The following is a 21989-nucleotide window of genomic DNA, read 5'->3' on the forward strand; positions in this document are numbered from 1 at the left end:
GGATATTTACGGAACCAGCAACTATAAATATATGTTCATATGAAAACTTCCTTTATCAACGAATTTTGTTCACTGCTGATAAATGTATAATATCAGCTAATCGTATCAATCTTCATAAATCAATAATTAAATTAGTTGTATATATAGTATTTATGTAAAACTTTTTAAATGCAAATTTTGCCAAACTGATCGTTGCTCCATTATTTGTTGGTTATCCGCGTCAGCGTAATCTTCAGCTTAGTCGTCGTCGTGTGTGGCAAGTGCCAGTGCGTATTGATTTACATGTTTGTTTTGATTGGTTCTGTGATGCTGTCAACTGTACGTGTGTATATGTATATTGTGCACACATATTTACGTACTCATACTTGAAACAGAAAACCAAATAAATATTGCATACATAATGACATAAGTAGTAAACACACGCTTAAACTCCTTAACAGCAGACACTATGTAGCGCAAGACATATCATATTTCCTTAAAATAATAAAAACCCGAAAGATATACATACTTATGTATCTGAAATGTTAAGAGCAGTAAAAGTCATGAAAGAAACATACACACATATATAGTACGTATAACCTCTTAGGCTGCTGTCGGCGTCTGTGGCAATGTCCTCGTGTCGAACGAAGTCAGCTGAAAAATGTGTGCGCCTGGGACAAGTCATCCGTACTGACGTTACATTTCCACTTCATTTGTTTAATTTTCCATTTACACATATTCTATGTCAGGATATAATATCCGTGTGAATTCATAAATTTAAGCGTAAATACAAGTACAAGTGTGGGTATACATACATTATCTGCTTACAAATGTGTAAGGTTAAATGCCGATTGTTTTGAAATTGTCATGAATCTATTAAATTATATCTGCAAAAGTTTCGAAATGTTTGTTTATGACTTAATAGGTATATACATATATACAGATTGTATTAAGAACGTTCAAGCAACTTTCAAGTCGCCTTCACCACTATACGAATTAAATGGAATAAAAATTATGGATCAGTTTCATCATAAATTCCAAATTATTTATTGGATTTTAATATAAACAAGAAAAACGTTGACTTCGATTGCACTAAAGCTATAATATTTATCACAAAAACACAAGTGAGCAATTTCTTCGTGAGAAAAGGACGTATGCAAAATTTTAGATCGATAACTCAAAAAATGAGGTATTAGTTGGCGTATACATACATTATATAAGCAGACAAAAGGTCAGATGGACATACAGACGGAAATGGCTAAGTCGGGAAAGTCGTTCAAAAATCAGGTTTTGTTCCGGAAACCATTGATACTGTGCGCAAAGTGATAATGCCAGATCGTCATCTGATCTATCGTAAGATTGGCATTAAAGAGATCGGTATACATTCTATGTTGCATGAACATTTGAAAGTAATTGTAAGAAATTGTTCACGTCAGATCCCACACAATTTGTCGATCGCTCAAAAAGGGCTCGTGACGAATAGTCGAGAAAAATGTTAACAAAATACGATAGCGGTGCTTTAAAACACGTCTTTGACATCGTGACACATGATAAATCATAAATTAGCCTTATCAGTTCGAAAGTAAACAGCAGTCAACCGTCTGAGTGTTTTAAGATGAGTAGAATCCAACAAAAGATGTTTGCGCACGAAATACTTCCAACCAAATGGTTGTTCGTTATTTTGAAATACCAGACATGTCGCAACCATATCACTGAAACAAAGCAGAACAGTAAATTCTGCGTGGTAAACATCTATTGTTTGCCAGTTGTTTTTCTAGAAATCAGAAAAACCAACCGCCGAAGACAGAACTCTCTTAAACATGACAATGCGATCTCTCACACCTTGACTGAAACAACTGCATTTTTGAGCACTGAAACCATTGTTGAGTTATCCTCCGTATAGTCCTGACTTGGCACCGAATTACTTCTTTTTATTCCCGTTAGCAAAAACGGACCCCTGAAGGAGCGGTAGATGTGTTCAAAAGGCATGTGTTGGAAATACCTCAATCAGAGTGGCAAAAGTGCTTCGAAAATTGGTTCAAATACATACATAAGTGTATGGATCTTACTGGACGAAATTTGAAAAACAATAAAGCGATTTTCAATGACTAAAATTTTTTTTTGTTCTCTGTGATTATTCTTTCCGGGTGTTACAAACATTTTACAATCTCGAAACATAATCCTAATCAAAAATACAATAGAAACAGGAAATTGATAACAAACAAATTTGGCTTCCAAAGAATTATCCGGTTAAATGTACATATAGAAGAGAGTGCCAGGCGGTGGAGATGGGATCAAAATGAAACCAAAACTGAATTAAAGCCAAGCGTGTCCCCGAACGTGACGGAGTGGTCATAAAGAATTTTGTTAGATTTCTCACCTGAAAATCAGGAGTATCAAACCAACACAGAGTTCGTTCCAATTGGTGAAGTCAAAATTTTCAAAAATATGAAGTCGGTACACACATTGAATAACATAAAAAAAAACATTAAAAAAAAACTACAGGGTTAGTCCGGAAAGTAAAAATTTATTAAACCAGTCGTTACAATTCTTTAAAAACTTTTAAAATCGGCACCTTCTGCGTCGATGCAGCGCTGCCAGCGCGATTTCTAAGCATTGAAGGCATCACAGAACGCATTCTCCGGAATAGCCGTGAGAGCCGAGGTACGGGCTGCTTATATCCCCTCTGCCGTCTCAAAATGCTTGCCTTTCAACGGCCTTTTCAAGCAAGGAAACAAAAGAAGTCCGACCACATCAGGACTGTATGACGGTTGCGGAAGCGATGGGATGCCGGCCTTGGTTAGGTAGCTGTTCACAGGAAAGGCGGTGTAAGACGAGCCGTTGTCGTGGTGCAACTTCTAATCGACTGTGATGTCTTGTCGGACCCGATTGAACCTTCGTTTGAGTAAAAACTTCCATGTAAACACCAAGTGATGGTTTGTCCAGGAGGAACAAATTCAAGGTGGACGATGCCTATATTGTCAAAAGAGACAATGAGCATCGCTTCCACTTTGGATTTGCTCATTCATCAGCGACCTCTTTCCGGGCTTCCAAAAAGGACTGGTGCCACTGAAACACACTACTTTTTGCTAAAGAAACATCTGGGTAAGCCTGCTTGATCATATGAAACGTTTGTGTGAGCACATATACCAAGTTTCACATAGAATTTAATCGCGTACCTCTGCTCTCACGAACGCTGCATTTTCCGCTTGCACCAACCACAGAAATCGTATTGTTTATTCTGACTCTCCAGTTGCTCAGTCGATGCGCACAAGCTCCGAAGTACAGTCGCCGCGAAGAAAATCAGTCCTATTACTTCTCCGAACTAACCCCGTAAATTGCCTTCATACTTTAATATGCTCTCACTTATTTGGATCTCTATTTCCGTCCCTTTTTCACCAAATTTTCCGAAGATGACAGTCGTAAGTTCATCTCCTCGAATTCTTAACGCTTCAAATCTTCACTCTTACTTTGGTTCTGTACTTTGGGCGTATATTGAATCCAATTTCAAAGACTTGACTTTCAAATGCCATAAAACTCCACCTAGTCTTATTCTTTCGCTGAACCTTCTACATTCTTTCTCTCAAGGGAAGTTAACCTCTTTGCTGATAACAGGTTCTCTGCTTTTTGGCAGATATTTTAAAAATTATTTCCAATAAATTTAAATGTTTGCCACCACCGACACGCATGCTAACACCTCACTATTTACTTCTGAAAATTGCAAGTCAAAGATATTAGGCTAGAGGGGCATCGGTTGCCTCGTGACAACAACTAGATCGACGCTAAGAAAACTTGTTGTCGCCGCATGGAAGTATAATGTTGCATTCCTAACGAACTAACTTTGCTGCTTAGTGATTTCCATGAAGAAATGCGTAAACTTGGTAATATCGTTAGGCAACATACTCATGTAGTCATGACGAAATGCAACCCTGCGTCAACTAAATTAGCATTTAGTATGCGTGTCGCAATTTTAGTTGCTGACATCAAAAGCTTACAACACAACATTTTTCGCATATCTGCTAGAAGCTTGTTGAACTAAGCACAAGCGTGGGCGTGGCGCTTTCACATATACATATGTATATATGTATACTTGTACCTACATTTTATATACATATGTACAATCAGTCGCAGTGAGTTGCACTTGCCTGCAACTGCTTGGTGGCTCGGTGGCTTGGCGACGCGACATGTTGCTGAGGCTGAAATTAGCGTTTTGGGATTAATTAAGTGCCACTTGAAAATGTCAAACACGCTGCTAAGCGCATGCACTTGTCGCCTTCGGCTTGAGTTTGAGGTTATGTAAACTACATTGAATGTAAAAGCGACTGCCGGATGCAGCAGATAGTGATGTAGCCAAAGAAGCGCGAACGTGTGTATGTGAGTGTAGAGTGTGTGTAACTGTGTCACAAAATTTTAATTACATACATAAGGTGGCATCCACACACAGCCACACAAATGCACCATAAGTTCATACATAATATATGTCGGTATGCCATTGATATCCCCTTTGGGCCTTCCGTCTACATACAAAAGTAATGGCATTATAGCAAGCACATAACTTACATAGTATTCCCATATCGGTAATTTTGTAATCGGTTAAGTGCAATCCGTATAATTTGCCTGGCATAGCGGTAAAAGTGTGTGCGCTTGCATGTGTCGGCGTCAAAGGCCGCGATAATTTGTAATTAATGATGACTCTGTTTGGGCGAAAGTGGGCCAAGACAATGCATTGGCATCTAGTCCACTTGCTTAGGAATATTTAACGCGCTTTCATATACTGTGAATAGTTGCTAATTTACTCTTATCTGGTTGCATCATAGCTGATATGTTTTGGATAAACCACTTTTGTATTTGAAAATTATTTACTAGCTCTCCTAAAACAAAATCAGGGGTCGCGAGAGTTCAATGAGTTTGCTCAAACGTTGAGTTTATGAATGCCGCATGACTGCCTGACTATAATATGTAAAGATGAGCTGGTAGGAAGAGCGTTTTATCGGAAAGGCTAAACAGCATAACGATAAAGAATTAAATCGATTTTTTTTGCAATTTTTGGTCATATCTTTTCTATAAAGTTGTCTTGGCGGTGAGAAAGATTTATCTGCTTCAAATATGGGTAATATTTAAATGACTAGTTAAAATTGCGGTTTAAAAAAAAAATATATTTTTTATGAGAAAATTTATACCTCAGACGGGCTTGAAACGCAACATCAATGTTATTAAAATATTATCAAAATATTCCTATATATATTCCTTCGTCCATCACCTGACAAATATATCTAAGACGATCGTGTGAATTTCAAGCGGATCGGTTCAGTCATACGAGAATCGATTTCCCTGTTTAAGGTTTAGGGAGCTTACACTAAACTAAAGAAACTCTCACAAATATATATATACATATATATGCACCTTCGATTAATATTGTGAAAAAGTACCCGGAAAGTGTAAATTAAATGTAAAATATTTAATTATTCATCAATACTTATTTTGTCGCCTTAAAAGTAATCCCCTCCCGCTGCAATACACTTACATATGCCAAAGGAGTTTCCAGTCATCATAGCACTTGGTAAAATCCTCCGTCGTGATGGCCATCAGAGCTTTCATCGATTCAGCTTTTATAACCTCAATTGAGCCAAAACGGTGTCCTCGGAGTGGTCATGCGAATTTGCTGAATAGCTAGAAGTTACACGAAAGTAAATCAGGCGAATGAGTGTGAGATGATGAGTTTTGGGGGGTGTTTTGATGTTAGTTTTCAAATGTCTGCTTCAATCAGTTGGTATTTAAGTGAGCTCTTCAAAACAAAAGCTCTATCAGCAAAAGCCTAAAATCTCATTTTGAATTCAATATATGTAGTATGGGATTAAATTCAAGAAATATGAAAGTTCCGAATTCGAAAACTTTGCAACGACACTTTCATTATTTTGCTAAACATTTTTGTTAATATAAGGTTAGGTCGTAGGACTGATCCTCTCACTAAAGACAAACACTGGACATGAACACTTATGGATCATCAGACCCTTATAGATCCACGAAACAGTTTCAGCCCACCACAAACTTGTTCAGGCAACTAATACTATTCCCAGCAGCAACGCCAACATGCTTACCGCGACGTAGAATATGTAACCTCACCGCTTGTGAGTTTATCTGAGAGTGTCCAGTTAGAACGGATACAATGGCGGCGTGATGAACCTTGCTGAAAGCAAGTAGATACTCTGAAGGGTATCTCCTTCGTTCCTTTTGGCTCCAGAAAGATCTCGCAACCGCACAAGTTTTGGTTTTTGACGAGCGCTTGCCAAGCTCCCAGGAGATCCATAGATAAACGCTAGAGTTTCAGACTGCGGAGTAAAGAAGTAAGGGCGCTTTCTATCAAAAACACATCTGCTTTACAATTTCCAGCTATTCCGCTGTGACTAATAATATAAACTTTGGAACGAAAGAAAAGATAACAACATTGATTCAATATTGATGATTCAAATATATGTATCTAATGCGATGTTTTATATATTCAGGTTAGTACGGTGCTATAAAATTATATTTTTCACCGGGAAAACCAAGGCTGATCTAAATATTCAGCTGTTATGAACATGAAATACTCTACATTCTGCAATCTAAAGCAACATTTTCCTGTAAACTCCGAATAATTCTTCTTCTTCTTTACCGGCATACACAGCGCTTACGCGGTTACAGCCGAGTTAGCAACAGCGCGACAGTCGTTTCTTCTTTTCGCTATTTGGCGCCAATTCCAGATACCAAGTGCATCCAGGTCCATCTCCACCTGATCTCTCCAACGAAATGAAGAACTTCCTCTTCCTCTGCTTCCACCGCCGGGTACTGAATCGAAAACTTTCAAAGCTAGAGTGCCCTCTTGCATAGGGCCAACATAACTTAGCCAGCGCAGCCGCTATCCTTTGGTTCGCTGAATTATGTGTGTAGCGCTGTATATCTCGTACAGCTCATCTTTCCATTGACTGCGATATTAGCCTTTGCCAATGAGCAAAGGACCATTAACCTTCCGCAAAACTGCCGAACACTCCTAGACCGACTCATCAGATGATGCCATTATCCATGCCACTGCACCATATAGCAGGACAGGAATGATGCGGGATCTGTAGAGTTTGGCCTTTGTTCGTCAGAAGAGGTCTTTACTTTCAATTGTCTATTCAGTCCAAAGTAGTACCTGTTGGCAAGAGTGATTCTGCGTTGGGTTTTAAGGCTGAAATCGCGTTGCACCTCAAAATTGCTTTGTTTCGTTCGTTTGTCCATAATTTAATTTAATTCTCACCACCTTTATAAAACTTATATTAACTCTATGTGGGCGGACGCTTTGAATAAAGCCTGCCATACATATATTATTACAATATATAAGAGCCGACAAGAAGTTATAAAAATACATCACCAGAGAATCTACTACCAACTGTTGATAATTTCTCCCGCCTATTCTGTTACTCGTTCTTCGAAGGCGTCTGGTAAAAAATTCCTTCTTGCTGTTGTTTGACACACCCAACACTTTCGTCTTAACTACACTAACCGGCTTTTATTTTTAGTCTAAAAAGTCTAAATTTATTTTTCCATCCTTTGAGCGTTTTTCTCATTTCGTCTGCACGATTAGCACTTTCTAGTAACTCATATTCAGGGAAACAAAGTAGTTACTTCTAAGAGAAAGCTTAGAAACGCTTGTGTATACATAAATATATATATTCTGCACAAGTGTTTTCTATGAAAACAACTTTGTGGTGCGCAACAAATACGCGCATGCAGTGTTGCAAGTAATTGCGTAAATAACAGTAAGACGTAAAGTGGCAAGTTGCCAGTGGAAAGTGGCAGCTGCACGTAAAACTACTTAAGACAGACGGATTGACAGGCAGATAAGCAAACAAATACCAACATAAACAAGCACACACGTATATGGAAAGCAACAAATAAATAGAGAAATTGTTCGATGGTTGTTCGAAATCGAAAACTGACGGCTGTGGGTGTAAAAATTATGAAAATAAAATGGAAAATGTGAGCGAAACATAAAATGTTGCAGAACATTTGACAGCAACATGCAACAGGTATACAAGTGATGTTTGATAGAATAACATGGTTAGTAAAGGCAAATTGTGTAAAAAAAATAACATAGCAACTTTATAGGTGTTTGTGTGTGTTATTGAGAGTGCCATTGGCAAAGAGTGGACTCGTTCCTGTTAGAGAGTATGTAGTTTTTATTAATGAGTGTTAATATTAAGATGATAAAAATATAAAAAAATTAAAAATATATGTGATAAAAATATGTATTTGAGGAAAAACTTAATAGAAATTGTTTAAATCCAACAAAAACTGTTCAAGTCCCTAGGCACCGAATATTGGAATCCAGTATCTATAGCTGAATTTTTACCGAAAGTATCTGTCGATGTGAGAGATATATAATTGAGTTTCAGAGAGAATACTTTCCTGGTAGTAGTATGTGTGTGTGTTTAGTCGGCTCAATGCTCCCCTTAGCCCCTATATACACTAGAGTGATTCAAAAAAAAATTTTTTTTTTTCATTTGGTACTCGGAAAAATAGGTTCCTAGACACCTCTACAAAAGCCTCTCCAAACATAAGTTTTTAATTGTAACGGGAAGGTCCTCCTACATACAGTTTTCTATTTTTTCTTATTATCAGATAGAAAACTTTATATCTCGCTTCCAACTACTTAGAAAAATATCTTGTTCCTTAGATTTTGTACGAAATTGAATGCTCTACAAAAAAGGTCTACTATGATTTTTTCGTAAATCCAAACGTTTAAAAGATATTAACAGTTAAAGTTTGATTATTTTTGGGAACATTTTTTATTTCTTATGAATTTTATAACTCAATTAAAAAAAATATTATGACTAGGTTTTTGGAGAGGCTTTCTTAGAGGTGTCTAGGAACCTATTTTTCCGAGTACCAAACGAAAAAAATTTTTTTTTTTTTGAATCACTGTAATATACACCATATAAATATTTTCGATCTTCCAGTTGACTTTACATATACCGTGTTTTCTTATAACGCTTGTTCAATAAGTTTTGTCGTTCGATAAAAAAGCCCAACATTTTTTTTGTTCTGTTGGTACACTCTTCATGAACGTAAGTGAAGTTTCATTTTAATCTGTCAATTCATTCTTTGTTTACAAGCCATACAGTGTCGCCGTGTCACAGTATTTTTTTACAATAAAAAAAATAATATCGCAGTGATAAAATTCTTTTTTTTTGAAAGTGTAGCACCAAGAGAAATTCACGAACGAATGTTAAAAGTGTATAATGATTGTTTACCTACAGTTAGAACAGTAGAAAGATGGGTTGCTGAATTTAAACATGGTCGTACAAGCCTTGGAGACGATCCACATAATGGCCGTTCAAAAAGCGCATCAACACCAAAAATCATAGCCAAAATGCAGGAAATGGTTTTGTAAGATCGTCGATTGACTGAGAAAAATTTTGTGAGCCATATTCTTAGTGGAATTTTTGGTTTTAGAAAGCTGTGTGCACAATGGCTGCCACATTCGCTCGCTAACAATGGAATAAAAACACATTGGATTGCGACTTTCTGAGCAACATTTGGCGCGTTTTAAAACAGATAAAGTGTATGATTCATCACTATGGATGAGTATATCACCATTATGCTGAATCAAAACAAGAGGCTAAAGAGTCGTGTGAACCTGGTTGTTCGGCTTCGAAACGAGTTCGTGTCCGGAAATCGCCAAGAAGGTTATGGCATCGGTTTTTTTGGGATGAGAGAGGAATTTTCTTTGTGGATTACTTGCAAACTGGTTAAACAATTCATTCTGAATATTATTGCAGCATTTTGGACCAGTTGAAGGAAAAAAATCGTGAAAAACACCCGGTTTGCAGAAGAAAAAAAATCCGTTTTCAGCCGGACAATGCACCGTGTCACCAGAGTATTTGGCAATGGCTAAAATCCATGAATTAAAGCTCGAATTGAGCAAGTTGAGAAGTTGGAGCATCCACCGTATTCACCAGACTTGGCCCCCAGCGACTTCCATTAGTTTCCAGAACTCAAAAAATGTATGCGCGGCAAGCGTTTTTCATCAAATGAAGAGGTCATAACGGCTGTGGAAGCGTATTTTGCAGACCTTAAGTATTTTCACTTCAGAGATGAGTTCCAAAGATTATAGGATAGATCGCTGAAGCAAGTATTTTAATGTATAAGGAGATTATACTGAATAATAAATTATTATTGAGCAAACTGGTATTTCGAGTTAGAATGAAAAAAATCGTGTGAAAATTCGCCTTAGAGCCCATATTACTAACAAGTCTTATGTACCTGAAGGTACTTACCTAGCTTTGGTTCTGGCAATTTGCAAAGGTGTAAAAAGTTCGGTTATACCCGAGCTACGTTCCTTGCTTGTTTGGAATAGTTTTTGTTTGGTGCCCTATTGGCGTTGGAAGATCGTAAACAGCATTTTCAGTATATTTACTGTTTCAATATCAAAAGGGTGATGTGTACGGAGAAGATATTATGACCGTATACCAATGCCAAAATTGGTAGACAAAATTTCGTTCCGGCAATTTCGATCTTGAGTATGCACCACGTTCTCGAAGCACTTTCAAAGCCGATGTGTATAAAACTAAATCGTTGGTCGATGCAAATCGTTGAATTGTTATTCAACTCGAGATATTGCTGAAAGATTATGTTTCACAAACAGATAATTAATTTAAGTGTGAAGCTGGACACATAGGTTCCTCATGTTGTAACGGAATGAAAGTTGCTATGTTGCATTAACGATTTTTATTTGCTTATCGGATGTCTAGAAAGTGAACAATTTTGAAGCGCATTTCTACTGGCGATTTGGTAGTTTACAAGAATCAAAGCGCAAGGTCTCATAGTCTAAAAAGGATGAACCAGTTCAAGCGACATCTAGGGCCGATAGTCATCAACAAAATATTATATTGCCTGGTTGGTGAGATTTTAATGACAATTTTTATTTTGAGCTTTTATCCGATAATATCACAATTAGTTCTGAAGTGTGTTGTAATGAACTCGAAAAATTGAGCTATGCACTCAAACAGAAGAGAACAGAATTGATCAATTGACAAGGCGCGTTGTTCTACCTGGATAAAGCGATCTCTGCAAATTTTTTGAATATGAAAATCTTCATATCAAATCAGGTTGTCAAAAACCGCTTGGACCGGTTTTTTCTTCAATGGTCGAAAAATGTATGAAAATGGATGCCCGAAAGATGGCAAAAGATATTGGATCAATTTCATAAAATCTTTTACACATTAAAAAATCGACCATGTCCGTCTGTCCGTTTGTCCGTCCGTGCGTCTGTCTGTATATATACGAACTAGTCCCTCAGTTTTTAAGATATCGTTTTGAAATTTTGCAAACGTCATTTTCTCTTCAAGAAGCTGCTCATTTGTCGGAACTGCCGATATCGGACCACTATAACATATTGCTGCCATACAAACTGAACGATCGGAATCGAGTTCTTGTATGGAAAACTTTCACATTTGACGTGGTATCTTCACGAAATTTGACATGGAGGGCTGCTTAAGTTAATAACATAATATCCGAAAAAATTATTCAGATCGGATAACTATAGCATATAGCTTCCATACAAACTGGACACAAAGTTACTAAAAGAAATACACCTGTGAAGGGTATATTAGCTTCGGTGCAGCCGAAGTTAACGTTTTTTGTTTTAATAAATATTAGTTTTTAATATATGTGAAATCTGTGCTATAAAATACTGTATATCACTTTTGCCAAATTATATTTCTAACTTCTCAATTTATTACGCAGGCACCGCTTTAGCGCAACGTAATAACTTCCGCAAAGGCGCCGGACATCCAGCCTCACAGCGGCATCTGCCAAAACGACCAACAGATCCACCACCAACGGAAGAGGGCTACGAGCCAACGGACGAATGTCCAGAACCAAATGGTTTCTTCCCCGACTTGGAGCAGTGCGACAAATACTATTCATGCTAGTAAGTACAAAAAAAAAACTAAGTTTTAGAAGCTAACCTAAACTTTTACTGAAACTCTAACTGAAACTGTAACTGAAACTCTAAGTGAAACTGAAACTAAAAATGTTGCGTGAAAAAATTTAAAACTGAGAACCAAACCAAATTTTCCTACGTGCTTACAACCCATTCCAAACTTGTGTCGATTAACACACAAAAAAAATATTTTAGTGAAAGCAATTGAATCGAGAACGCATTATGCACAGCTCATTTAATATCACTAACAAATTAATAAACACCAAAACACTCAGTCAACCAGCTAACCGATACAACCGTTGTACTAAACACATTAAGTGGCAACACTTAGTCACACCGTTATCGCCGTCTGCCATGTTTTTTCGACAGCAATATTTATAATCAATATTTCATAATAAAATAATAAATGCTTTTCGTTACACCCACAACAATAACAACAAACAATTCCATTAATATGTCTGCTGCTTCCTTTGATTTCCTACACCCTTTCGATAAATATATAATATAATATATACTTACATTTGTATTAATTAATTGCAGCGAGGGCAAGCCGACTGAACGCCTCTGTGCCGATGGCATGGTCTTCAATGATTACAGTCCTCTGGAGGAAAAATGCGATCTGCCATACAACATTGATTGCAGCAAGCGCTCCAAATTACGTGAGTAGATTAATATAATAGGCGTAAACACATATATACGTATATATGATATATACAGTTATTAAGTATTTATTTTGAGTAAGCAGCAGTTGAGAAGGAAATTGTGCCTTACTTTGAGGTGTGAAAATGGGTGGGGGTAGAAATGTCAAAATATTGGGCAATGGAGTGGAAATTATTGTTTCTTGTATTAAAGGATATGCTGTGATATCAAAAGCAATTTGTTTTTAAAGCTGCTTGAATATTTTGTGTTTGAGTTACTGAGCACTTTTACTTACCTTTCAACTGTGGTGAATAATTTATTAGTGATCTTGCTATTTAGAACATTTTTTCCACCACTTAATTACTTGAATAACAAGCTGTTCCTGCCGAGTAAGCTAGGGATGTAAATTATAAAGTCTAACTTTCTTTAGAGGCCTTCGCTCTATTTTTCGTCTACGATTCTTCTTCTTCTTTATTGGCTTCTACGTCTATCTATATCATTGGTTAATCGGTTTGTTGTAAAGGGTAGTGCCGGAGCGTCACACCACAGTCGGCCGCTTTTATAGTAGGTCATCTTTAGACCCATTGTTCTCCCGATTGGTAATCAATTAAGCCTTAACCAACAACCAAGTCGATTTGGTAAAATACCTCATTCTCTCCAATCGAGCTGCACAATGTCTTTTATCCCGCTTAATCGGCTGTAGGCGGGAAGTTCGTAGCAGTACTGTTTCAGCGTCTCTTCATCCTCCGATTTTCGTCTACATTTCGCTAAAACCATTTTACCAAATTTTTAAGTTGAAATCTCAGGTATGGTTGCATTGTGTTGAGCTCTACAACTTTATTAAGTTCTCTCTTGCATAAAATTAGTTGGTTTTTGGTTTGTCCATCATAAACACTACCAGAAAATTACTTTTCGATATTCATAGTGTTGCCAGTGTTCCCAATCCTAAGTTTTTCCTCTAGTCAATCTGTTTACTTATTGATTAAGTTTGCCCCGAAATTTGTAACACCCAGAAGGGAATGTCGGAGACCATATAAAGTATATGTACGTATATATAAATGATCAGCTTGATGAGCCGTTTGTATATATGAGATCTCGATATATCAAATTTTGCAGCTGTATTTTTCTTACCAAGAAGCTGCTCATATGTCGGAACAGACATTATCGGATACCGTAAAATAAAGCTGTCATACAAACGGAACGATCGGAATCAATTTCTTATATGAAAAACTTGTTCCTTTGAGTAGATTTCTTCAATCTGGCAAATTTCTTCGAAGAAATTAATCACATCGACTCACCATATCAAAAATCCCGCAAATAATCTGTTGTACTTGTGAAAGGTATATTTATGAAAAGATCAGTTGCAACCGAAATTTACGAGATTTCTTGTTTTTATTTCTCTTTAGACCTTTCGCAGGAGCTACTGAAGAAGTGCTCTATTCTTAATAATCTTCTAGAAATTTAAGTTTTAGAAAACTCAGTTATGGATTGGTAATCTCTGTTTAAAGCACTCCAGTATATCTCTACTTTATTGTTGTCATAATACGAATAAGACAAAATATTTCTATTGCGACCCAAAAGAATTGTCCTAACCTTAGATTTAATGCAAATATATTTTTAGATAGAAATTAACGTAACCTTAGATCATATAGTTAGACTTTATATAAAACATTTTTCTTAAAAACGTTGCAAAGAAAATAGATAAAAAATGGACGTAGAGATCTCTAAGCCCTAAGTTGACACGAAATTACACAATTCTTTCGGAACTTATTGTTTACGATATATCTCATTCGAAATTTATCAATACAATGGTCTATATAGATGAGTTATGAAGTAGGCTATGCTCTTAGCAATCCGATTTTATTCAAAACAGAGTTGCGATACCATTGCTCTACTTTTGTCAGTTTTTTGATAGAGTAGCTATCATATTGAATGCCTAATGCTAGAGAGCGCTACCCTCAACAATCTTTAAAGTAAAAGTAATTGCAACAGACTTCACAGAATAATATTCGAACACATTGAGATGCGTAGGCAGAGAGGTCTGTGCTTGAAATAGACATATAATTCATTATATTTTCTATTAGTTTATGGATAATTTTGCCTGTTAACTATATCATTGGAATAATCTTTGTTTATTTATGTATCGCAATTGCCAAACAATATGCAGCGGTGATGTCTATAAGTTTATTATCAGTCCAACCGATGTCTCAAAAGATTTGTATTTCATTTTTTCTAATAGAATTCCTACAGCTGTTTTTTAAAAATTATATTTATCTTTTTAATGAATGCACATTAGAGTGTTACAAAAAAAATTTTTTAGTTTTTTCGTGTGGTACTCCGAAAAATAGGTTCCTAGACACCTCTAAGAAAGCCTCTACAAACATGAGTTTTTAATTGTAACGGGAAGGTCCTCCTACATACAGTTTTCTATTTTTTCTTATTATCAGATAGAAAAATTTATATCTCGCTTCCAACTACTTGAAAAAATATCTTGTTCCTTAGATTTTGTAGGAAATTGAATGCTCTACAAAAAAGGTCTATCATGATTTTTTCGTAAACCCCAACGTTTAAAAGATATTAACGGTTAAAGTATGATTATTTTTGGGAAATTTTTTTATTTCTTATGAATTTTATAACTCAATGAAAAAAAATTATTGTGTTTGGAGAGGCTTTCTTAGAGGTGTCTAGGAACCTATTTTTCCGAGTACCAAACGAAAAAAAAATTTTTTTTTTTGAATCACTCTAATGCACATTCATAATAAAAAAGTGGTTCTTTTATCCCTTAAATTTATCTATTTTATATCTGCTAGCTTCTATATTATCCAAAATTGATTAATTGTCTATTACGTTTTTATATAATACCTTTTTATGTTCCACAATCAGTTGTTTGATAACAATCCTTAAAAATCCCACACTTTTTTATTTTTAGGTCAAAAATATGAAACCTTTAGGGCTTTAGAATTTAAGTTAATCGAAAGGAATGACAAGCAATGTGGTTTAAAGAATGTAACATGTCTTACAAATGTATGGTATATAAATATATATATATATATATATATCACATATAGGTATATGTACATGTATCTGCTAACAGGCAGCTTACAAACACACCTACCTTACCTTTTCTTATATTCCGCCGCAAGCTATTTTTATAACAAGCGTGTAAAAGACGTGAGCGAATTCGTTAATGAACTCCAAGTGGCGGCAGCTGGTTTAGTTAGGAGCGGCCATACACTTCTCATACATATATATATGTATATGCATTGTATGTATGTATGTATACAATGTGTGTCGATTTTTCCGATAGGTGTGAATATTAACGCAGTGGCTAGGAAATTATTTGTTGGGGTGTGAAAAAATGCTTTTCATGCTTCAATGCGTGCCCATAGTTGAAGAGTATGAAAAGTTGTTTTTGTATTGATTTGGACTACGGACATATTTATACAGTCTTTATTGTTGTTTGGTACGGTCTGTGCTTTTTAGACCCATATATTTCTATATAATTAGCCATTTTACTGCCCATGCCGGTTGACTGGTGTCCAGTGAACTTTGACTTTTCAATGGTCACGTGTCCGACGGTGCTATTTGATGGTTGCATAACTTTGTTGGGTCGGGCGCCGAAGTTGACAGCGAAATGCACAGAAGAGTTTTGCAGCATTATGTGATATTTTGGGGAGTTAAAAATTAGTGAGTAACAGTTAATAGTTTGAAAACAGTGAAATAGTTAACTACAAGAAAGTATAGAAGTCCAAACGCTGAATCCAGATTTCGACGGTTTTCCAATACTGCTGCAATTTCACGTCCGATATTCGTACGAAGTTCATCAATAGTGGCTTGTTGGCATAGAACATAGACTACACAAAGCCTCACAGAAAATATTCTAACGGAGTCAAATCACACGACCGAGGCGGCCAATTGAGTGGCCCATTTCGTGAGAAAACACGTTCACCGAACTTGGTTTTCGAAAAATCGATTGTGACATTCGCTCTGTGGCTTGTGGCGCCGTCTGGTTAGAAACAGATATTGTCCAAGTTCATATCATTCAATTCGGAACAAAAGTATTCGGTTATCATTGTGTGGTAGCGATTCCCATTCACAGTAGCATGCAAAGTAGCATGCACCCAATGACGCCGACAGCCTATAAACCGCACCAAACCGTAATTTTTTCGGGATGCAATGGTTACTTATTGCGTACATGTGGATTGCTGCTTGATCTATAACGCATATTTTTCTTATTGACGAAGTCATTCAGCTAGAAATGAGCCTCATCGCTAAGATGATTTTCCGATGAAAATCCGGATCATTTTCAAGCTGTTGCTAAGCACAATTCACGAATGGATTCAGTTCTTGTATCAACTTGATCTTGTAAGGGTGCAGGTCAAGATATTTTCACAAAATTTGCCACACCGACGTCACAGAGAAGCCCATCGCTTGAGAACGACGTGTGAGAGCCCGATTTGGGTCCTCCTCAATTGACGCGCCAGCGGCAGCAATATCCTCGACACTACGAGCATTTCTTTATCTCACTGGCACGGGAACAGTTTTTAATGTGCCTGCAGATTGAAATTTTTCCACTAGACGCTCAATTGTTGATCTGACGGGACGATTATGACGACCTAAATTGGACGTAAAACTTTTAAGGTTGAGCCCACTGACTTCGAATTTCGATAGCGAATTTTAATAATTTCGACACGTTGTTGGATCTTATATCTTTCCATGATGAAGGGGCAAACCTTTAAGAAGAGCGTGAAAAATTGGCGTCGATTGCTGTCCCTATCTGTCTACTTTTGTAGCGTCTCTATTGAAAACCTCTTTATATGGAGACTTTATCCGATTTTATCCATTTTTACAACAGACTGTATTATTGTTAACAAAATATGGTCACCTACTGTCATTTAAACATCTTACTAAGTGGCCGACATTTTTGGCATAAAGCTAACCGGAGACTTAGAGGTCCTCATACTCGATCTCTGGGAACTTTGAAAGCTATAGACCGATGTGTAAAGTTTTATTCCGATATATCCATTGCTATTGGTACTTATTTATTGTGAAATGCTATTTTTCTGCTTCATAACCTCAAAAAGTATCGCTCATTTCTCTTTTGCAAAGCGCAAAATTTTTGAGTAGTGTCAAACGAGTACTCCTCTTACTCCTGCTGAGGTTTTGTTGAAATTAAATTAAGTCATATAAAATCCACTTCGCATAATCTCCAAATTCCTGAAACGTCTTTGTGTTTTCTTTCAAAACCACTTTTCAAATTGCGACTTTATCGTTTAACCGGCGGCGAAGTTGGAATAAAACGTCAAAATCACATAAATGTAAACGAACAACAACATTTGACATTCAGCAGCGATTTAGTGATTTTAAATTACACTAAAGAGTGACTCCGAGCTTGTCGAAGAGATAAGAAATCTGCGTGTGTATGCGAGTATGACCGATTTTCAATCGAACCCCATTTAAGTAGTCTATGCGAACATTTCTTTTATTGTTCCTCTGTACATTTCGCTCCTCTCCACGTCCGCTGGGATTTCATTAAAATGCAAGTAACGTAAAATGCGTAAATTGTAACATGCCGCGCATAGAAAACGGGGGGTACATGAAAAGACTGTGACATACTTTCTCGTACTTATGGCTCTTTCTTTTTTCTGTTCTTTGCTTTATTTATGGTTTATGGATGTGTTCTCTTTCGACCAAGTTCAATAGAATACAGATTTTATTCGATTAGCAGTGTCAGTGTAATCTTTTGAAAATATGAAATTTCTCGTATTGCTGCTGGTTATTTATGATTACTGTACTAATGTGCTGGTATGTATTGGAGGTCTGTATGAGTATATGTTCATAAAGTGAGTTGAGCACAATGAAGTGGTCATGCTTGGCGTAATTTTTAAAATTCTGGGCATAAAACATGCCAGTGCTCCTGCCACTCAAGAGAGTTGAGAGTGAAATGTGAAAGAAGCTATGATTGGGATAAGTAAATTTTATTTAAGAGTATACGCCATCATCGCTTATGTGATTATAGCCCAGAAAAACTGCATTTCAAACTCTCTAAGCATTGGATGCCCATTCAAGTGTCGAATAATGTAAACCATTCCAAATGCCTTCCACAAATCTGTTTTATCGTAAAAATTTTCGCGCTTTAAGCTTGAAGGCTAAATAGTTACAACAGTATATGAAAAAAGTATAACATGAATAGATTACACTCATATTAGATTTGGTATTCTGGTCGTCTAATACGCCATGCATAGACCAGTTTTGGTTCTTAGCAATACCAGATGACTTGCCGTCACGTAGTCCATTAGCAGTTGTCTTCCTTTCGCTTGCCAGCGCTTGACGATACTATTGTTTCCCGTTCCCACTACAGTGGGGTCTAAGTAACCGGAACGGACCCAAATTTTTATCCGTCCAAGGTCTGTTAACTCGGCGCTATTCCCCGAATTTTCAGGAATGATTTATGCCGCTACAACAACAAAAAAAACATACCATTGTTTCCCTGTTGTTTTTCTCCTGACATTTTGCAGTCTTCTCGATCTATCAGCCTCATTCTTCATTCGTGCTCCGTCACCAAACTGTAACCATGTTCTTTTTTTATCAATTGTCAGTAGGAATTTCGCGTAGTTCATTCCATCGCGCTAAGATCTTCCTTTTTTATGTGTACGTCTACTTAGTTATCGTAAAGATTGTTTATCTTACCAATGTCAGTCCACGATTAAGGACGACGGTTGTATGCCTCTTGGCAAACCTCCATACAGGAATTTTGTGCTTTCTTGTGAGTACAAGTAGGTCACGTTTTCTCAGGGTTTCAATCTCAGACCCGCTTACGATGCTCCAATTCTGGACTGGTATTGAGAGTAGTGGTCTTAATGCCGCATAATGGTCTGTATACACATTTCCGTTATGAAGACGACAATGTCCTCCGCCTATGCCACAATCTTAAACGCTTTGCTTTTCCAAGTTCTTTAGTAGTTTTATTCACACTAATACCAGTGTAGAAGCAGAGATATCATTCCAACCTGCAGAAAGTACCTCTACGAGACTTCCATGGCCATTTTAGGGTCCTAGTCCCTTAACTTTGAGTTCGATCTGAGGTTTTGTACACGTTCTTGCCTTCTGAAGAAAGCTGTTCTTTGCCGGAACCGTAGATCTTGAATCACTATTGCATATAGTTGCCATACAAACTGAACGATAGAGGAATAAAAGCTCTTGCATGGAAAATTTTTGAGTCCACAATAGCATACAGCAGTCATATAAAATTGACCATTAAAATCAGTTCTTGTATGGAAAAACTTTTTTCTTAAACTTCGGTGCAGCCTTAGTTTAGGTTTTTTACGTATTTTGCTAAGCGCTTGTATATAGTAATTACTGTTATTTATCTTCTAACACTGTTTTGCTTGCTTCTTGTTTATTGTTTTCTGATATCTTCTAACCATTTCTGTAACAGGGTTGCCACATTATACAATTTTTCAAACTATTCCTCCATTATTCTTACGTTTCATTCCTATGTGCGAGTTCGTGTCATATTCTTATTGCACATTATATAACTTCCTTTATTGCCAGCTGCAAATATGTTCCCAATTTGTGCATAAAATGCATATGTTTCTACCTCTGTGCACAGTTAAGTATTTTAAAGTGCGCCGTGGGAAACTTGCGCGGTCATTTTGTCGAATTAAAATCAATTACGGCACACAGTAGTATAGATTGTGCAGCAGCAGACGGTCAGCCAATGAATATTTATCGGCACACATAACCATATACACATATATATACATTATTATGCTAGAGTGATTCAAAAAAATCGTTTGGTACTCGGAAAAATAGGTTCCTAGACATCTCTAAGAAAGCTCTCTCCACACCTTTTATTCGCAATATCATTGAGTTATAAAATTCATAGGAAAGTAAAAATTTTCCTAAAAATAATCAAAGCTTCAGCCGTTAATATCTTTTAAGCGGTTGGGTTTACGAAAAAAATCATAGTAGACCTTTTTTAGTAGGCATCTCATTTCCTACAAAATCCAAAGACAAGATATTTTTCAAGTAGTTGGAGAGAGCGAGACAATTTTTCTATCTGATAATAAGAAAAAAATAGAAAGTCTGTAAGGTAGGAGGACCTTCCCGTTACAACTAAAAACTCGTGTTTGGAGAGGCTTTCTTAAGAGGTGTCTAGGAACCTATATTTTCCGAGTACCAAACACAAAAAATTTTTTGGATCACTCCTAATATATACTCTTATATGCAAAAAGGGTATGCAGCTTTTGGTACAAACATGTATAGCATCTGATCAGAATCGAACCGGACTGATGCGAAAAACATACGTATGTTCATTTTGTGGGTATATACAGACATGTATACATTACTCTCCTAAATATATGTACAAAAAGTAAGCAGTGCAAACATGTATAGCATCTGATCAAATTTGAAGCGGATTGATTCTCAAAAACATACATATATTGCATATAGATATACACAGACATAGTATATACCTCTCTAAATATATGTGCCAAAGAAGTAAGCAGCTTTGCTACAAACAGGTACACCATCTGATCAAATTTGAAGCCGGACTGAGCAAAAACATAGATATGTACTATATACATACATATGTAGGAATATACAAATATGCATACATGCATATATACTCTCCTAACCAAATGCATAAAAAGTAAGCAGATTTTCCTACAAAAGTATATATGTATGCATGAATGTTACGTTCTAGCTTGCAACACACAGTCACTTGAAAAATTTTTCGAAATACTTTCACTGCAAAGCTGCAACGTCAGCAGCGAAGCAGCGCAAGAGGAATGCAGTAAAATCGTGCTTAAGTGCGTGGCTTACACGAAAACGGTTAGTATGAGTTCAACATAAATTAGCGGGCGAAGTTTACGTTAAACCGCTAAGTTGGCTGGTTAGCTGCTTTCAAGCTGATTTGAATGTGCGGCGAGATGGTTTGCAAAGGTTTACACACTTTTACCTACACACACACACACACACGCAAAAATACATCCATGCGTGTGTGTGTGCGGTAAAATGCTGCTGCGGTCCTCTTTTCCATGTAGTTCCACTCGTTGCGAGGCAATTTTCAACAGCTGCTGCTGGAATCACTTAACACATTTGCTTAAGCGTGTCTTTAGCACTTGCACTGCACTTAACCTTTATCGAAGATTAATAGCTTTAATGCGCTCGCCGCGTTAAAGCGACCGTGAACGGCGCAATTTAATGATATTTTACACCGATATAAAAGTGGTGCGGATTTGCAGCAGATTATGCGTAATCATTGGCCATAGTATACACCGTGTATTACGGCGTCGGTGTTAACAGTTGCAGACATTGTTTACACTGTTTAAAACACCTACCGTGCTCGGTGAAGTTACGCTCTTAGTCGTGAACTTTAAGCATGACACGCTATACGCTTTGA

The 21989-nt window shown here is 36.8% G+C and overlaps 1 protein-coding gene across 1 annotated transcript in view; it reads left to right on the forward strand.

The window, feature by feature from the left end:
• LOC120769090 (protein obstructor-E) overlaps positions 1–21989 on the forward strand; it is a 73587-nt gene that overhangs the window by 21041 nt on the left and 30557 nt on the right. The window contains exons 3-4 of the mRNA XM_040095949.1: positions 11746–11932; positions 12485–12603. Coding sequence (XP_039951883.1) covers positions 11746–11932; positions 12485–12603 — 306 coding nt within the window. The remainder of the gene's footprint in view (positions 1–11745; positions 11933–12484; positions 12604–21989) is intronic.

The sequence above is a fragment of the Bactrocera tryoni genome, chromosome 2 (genome assembly GCF_016617805.1).
Source record: "Bactrocera tryoni isolate S06 chromosome 2, CSIRO_BtryS06_freeze2, whole genome shotgun sequence".
Classification (NCBI taxonomy): Eukaryota; Metazoa; Arthropoda; class Insecta; order Diptera; family Tephritidae; genus Bactrocera; species Bactrocera tryoni.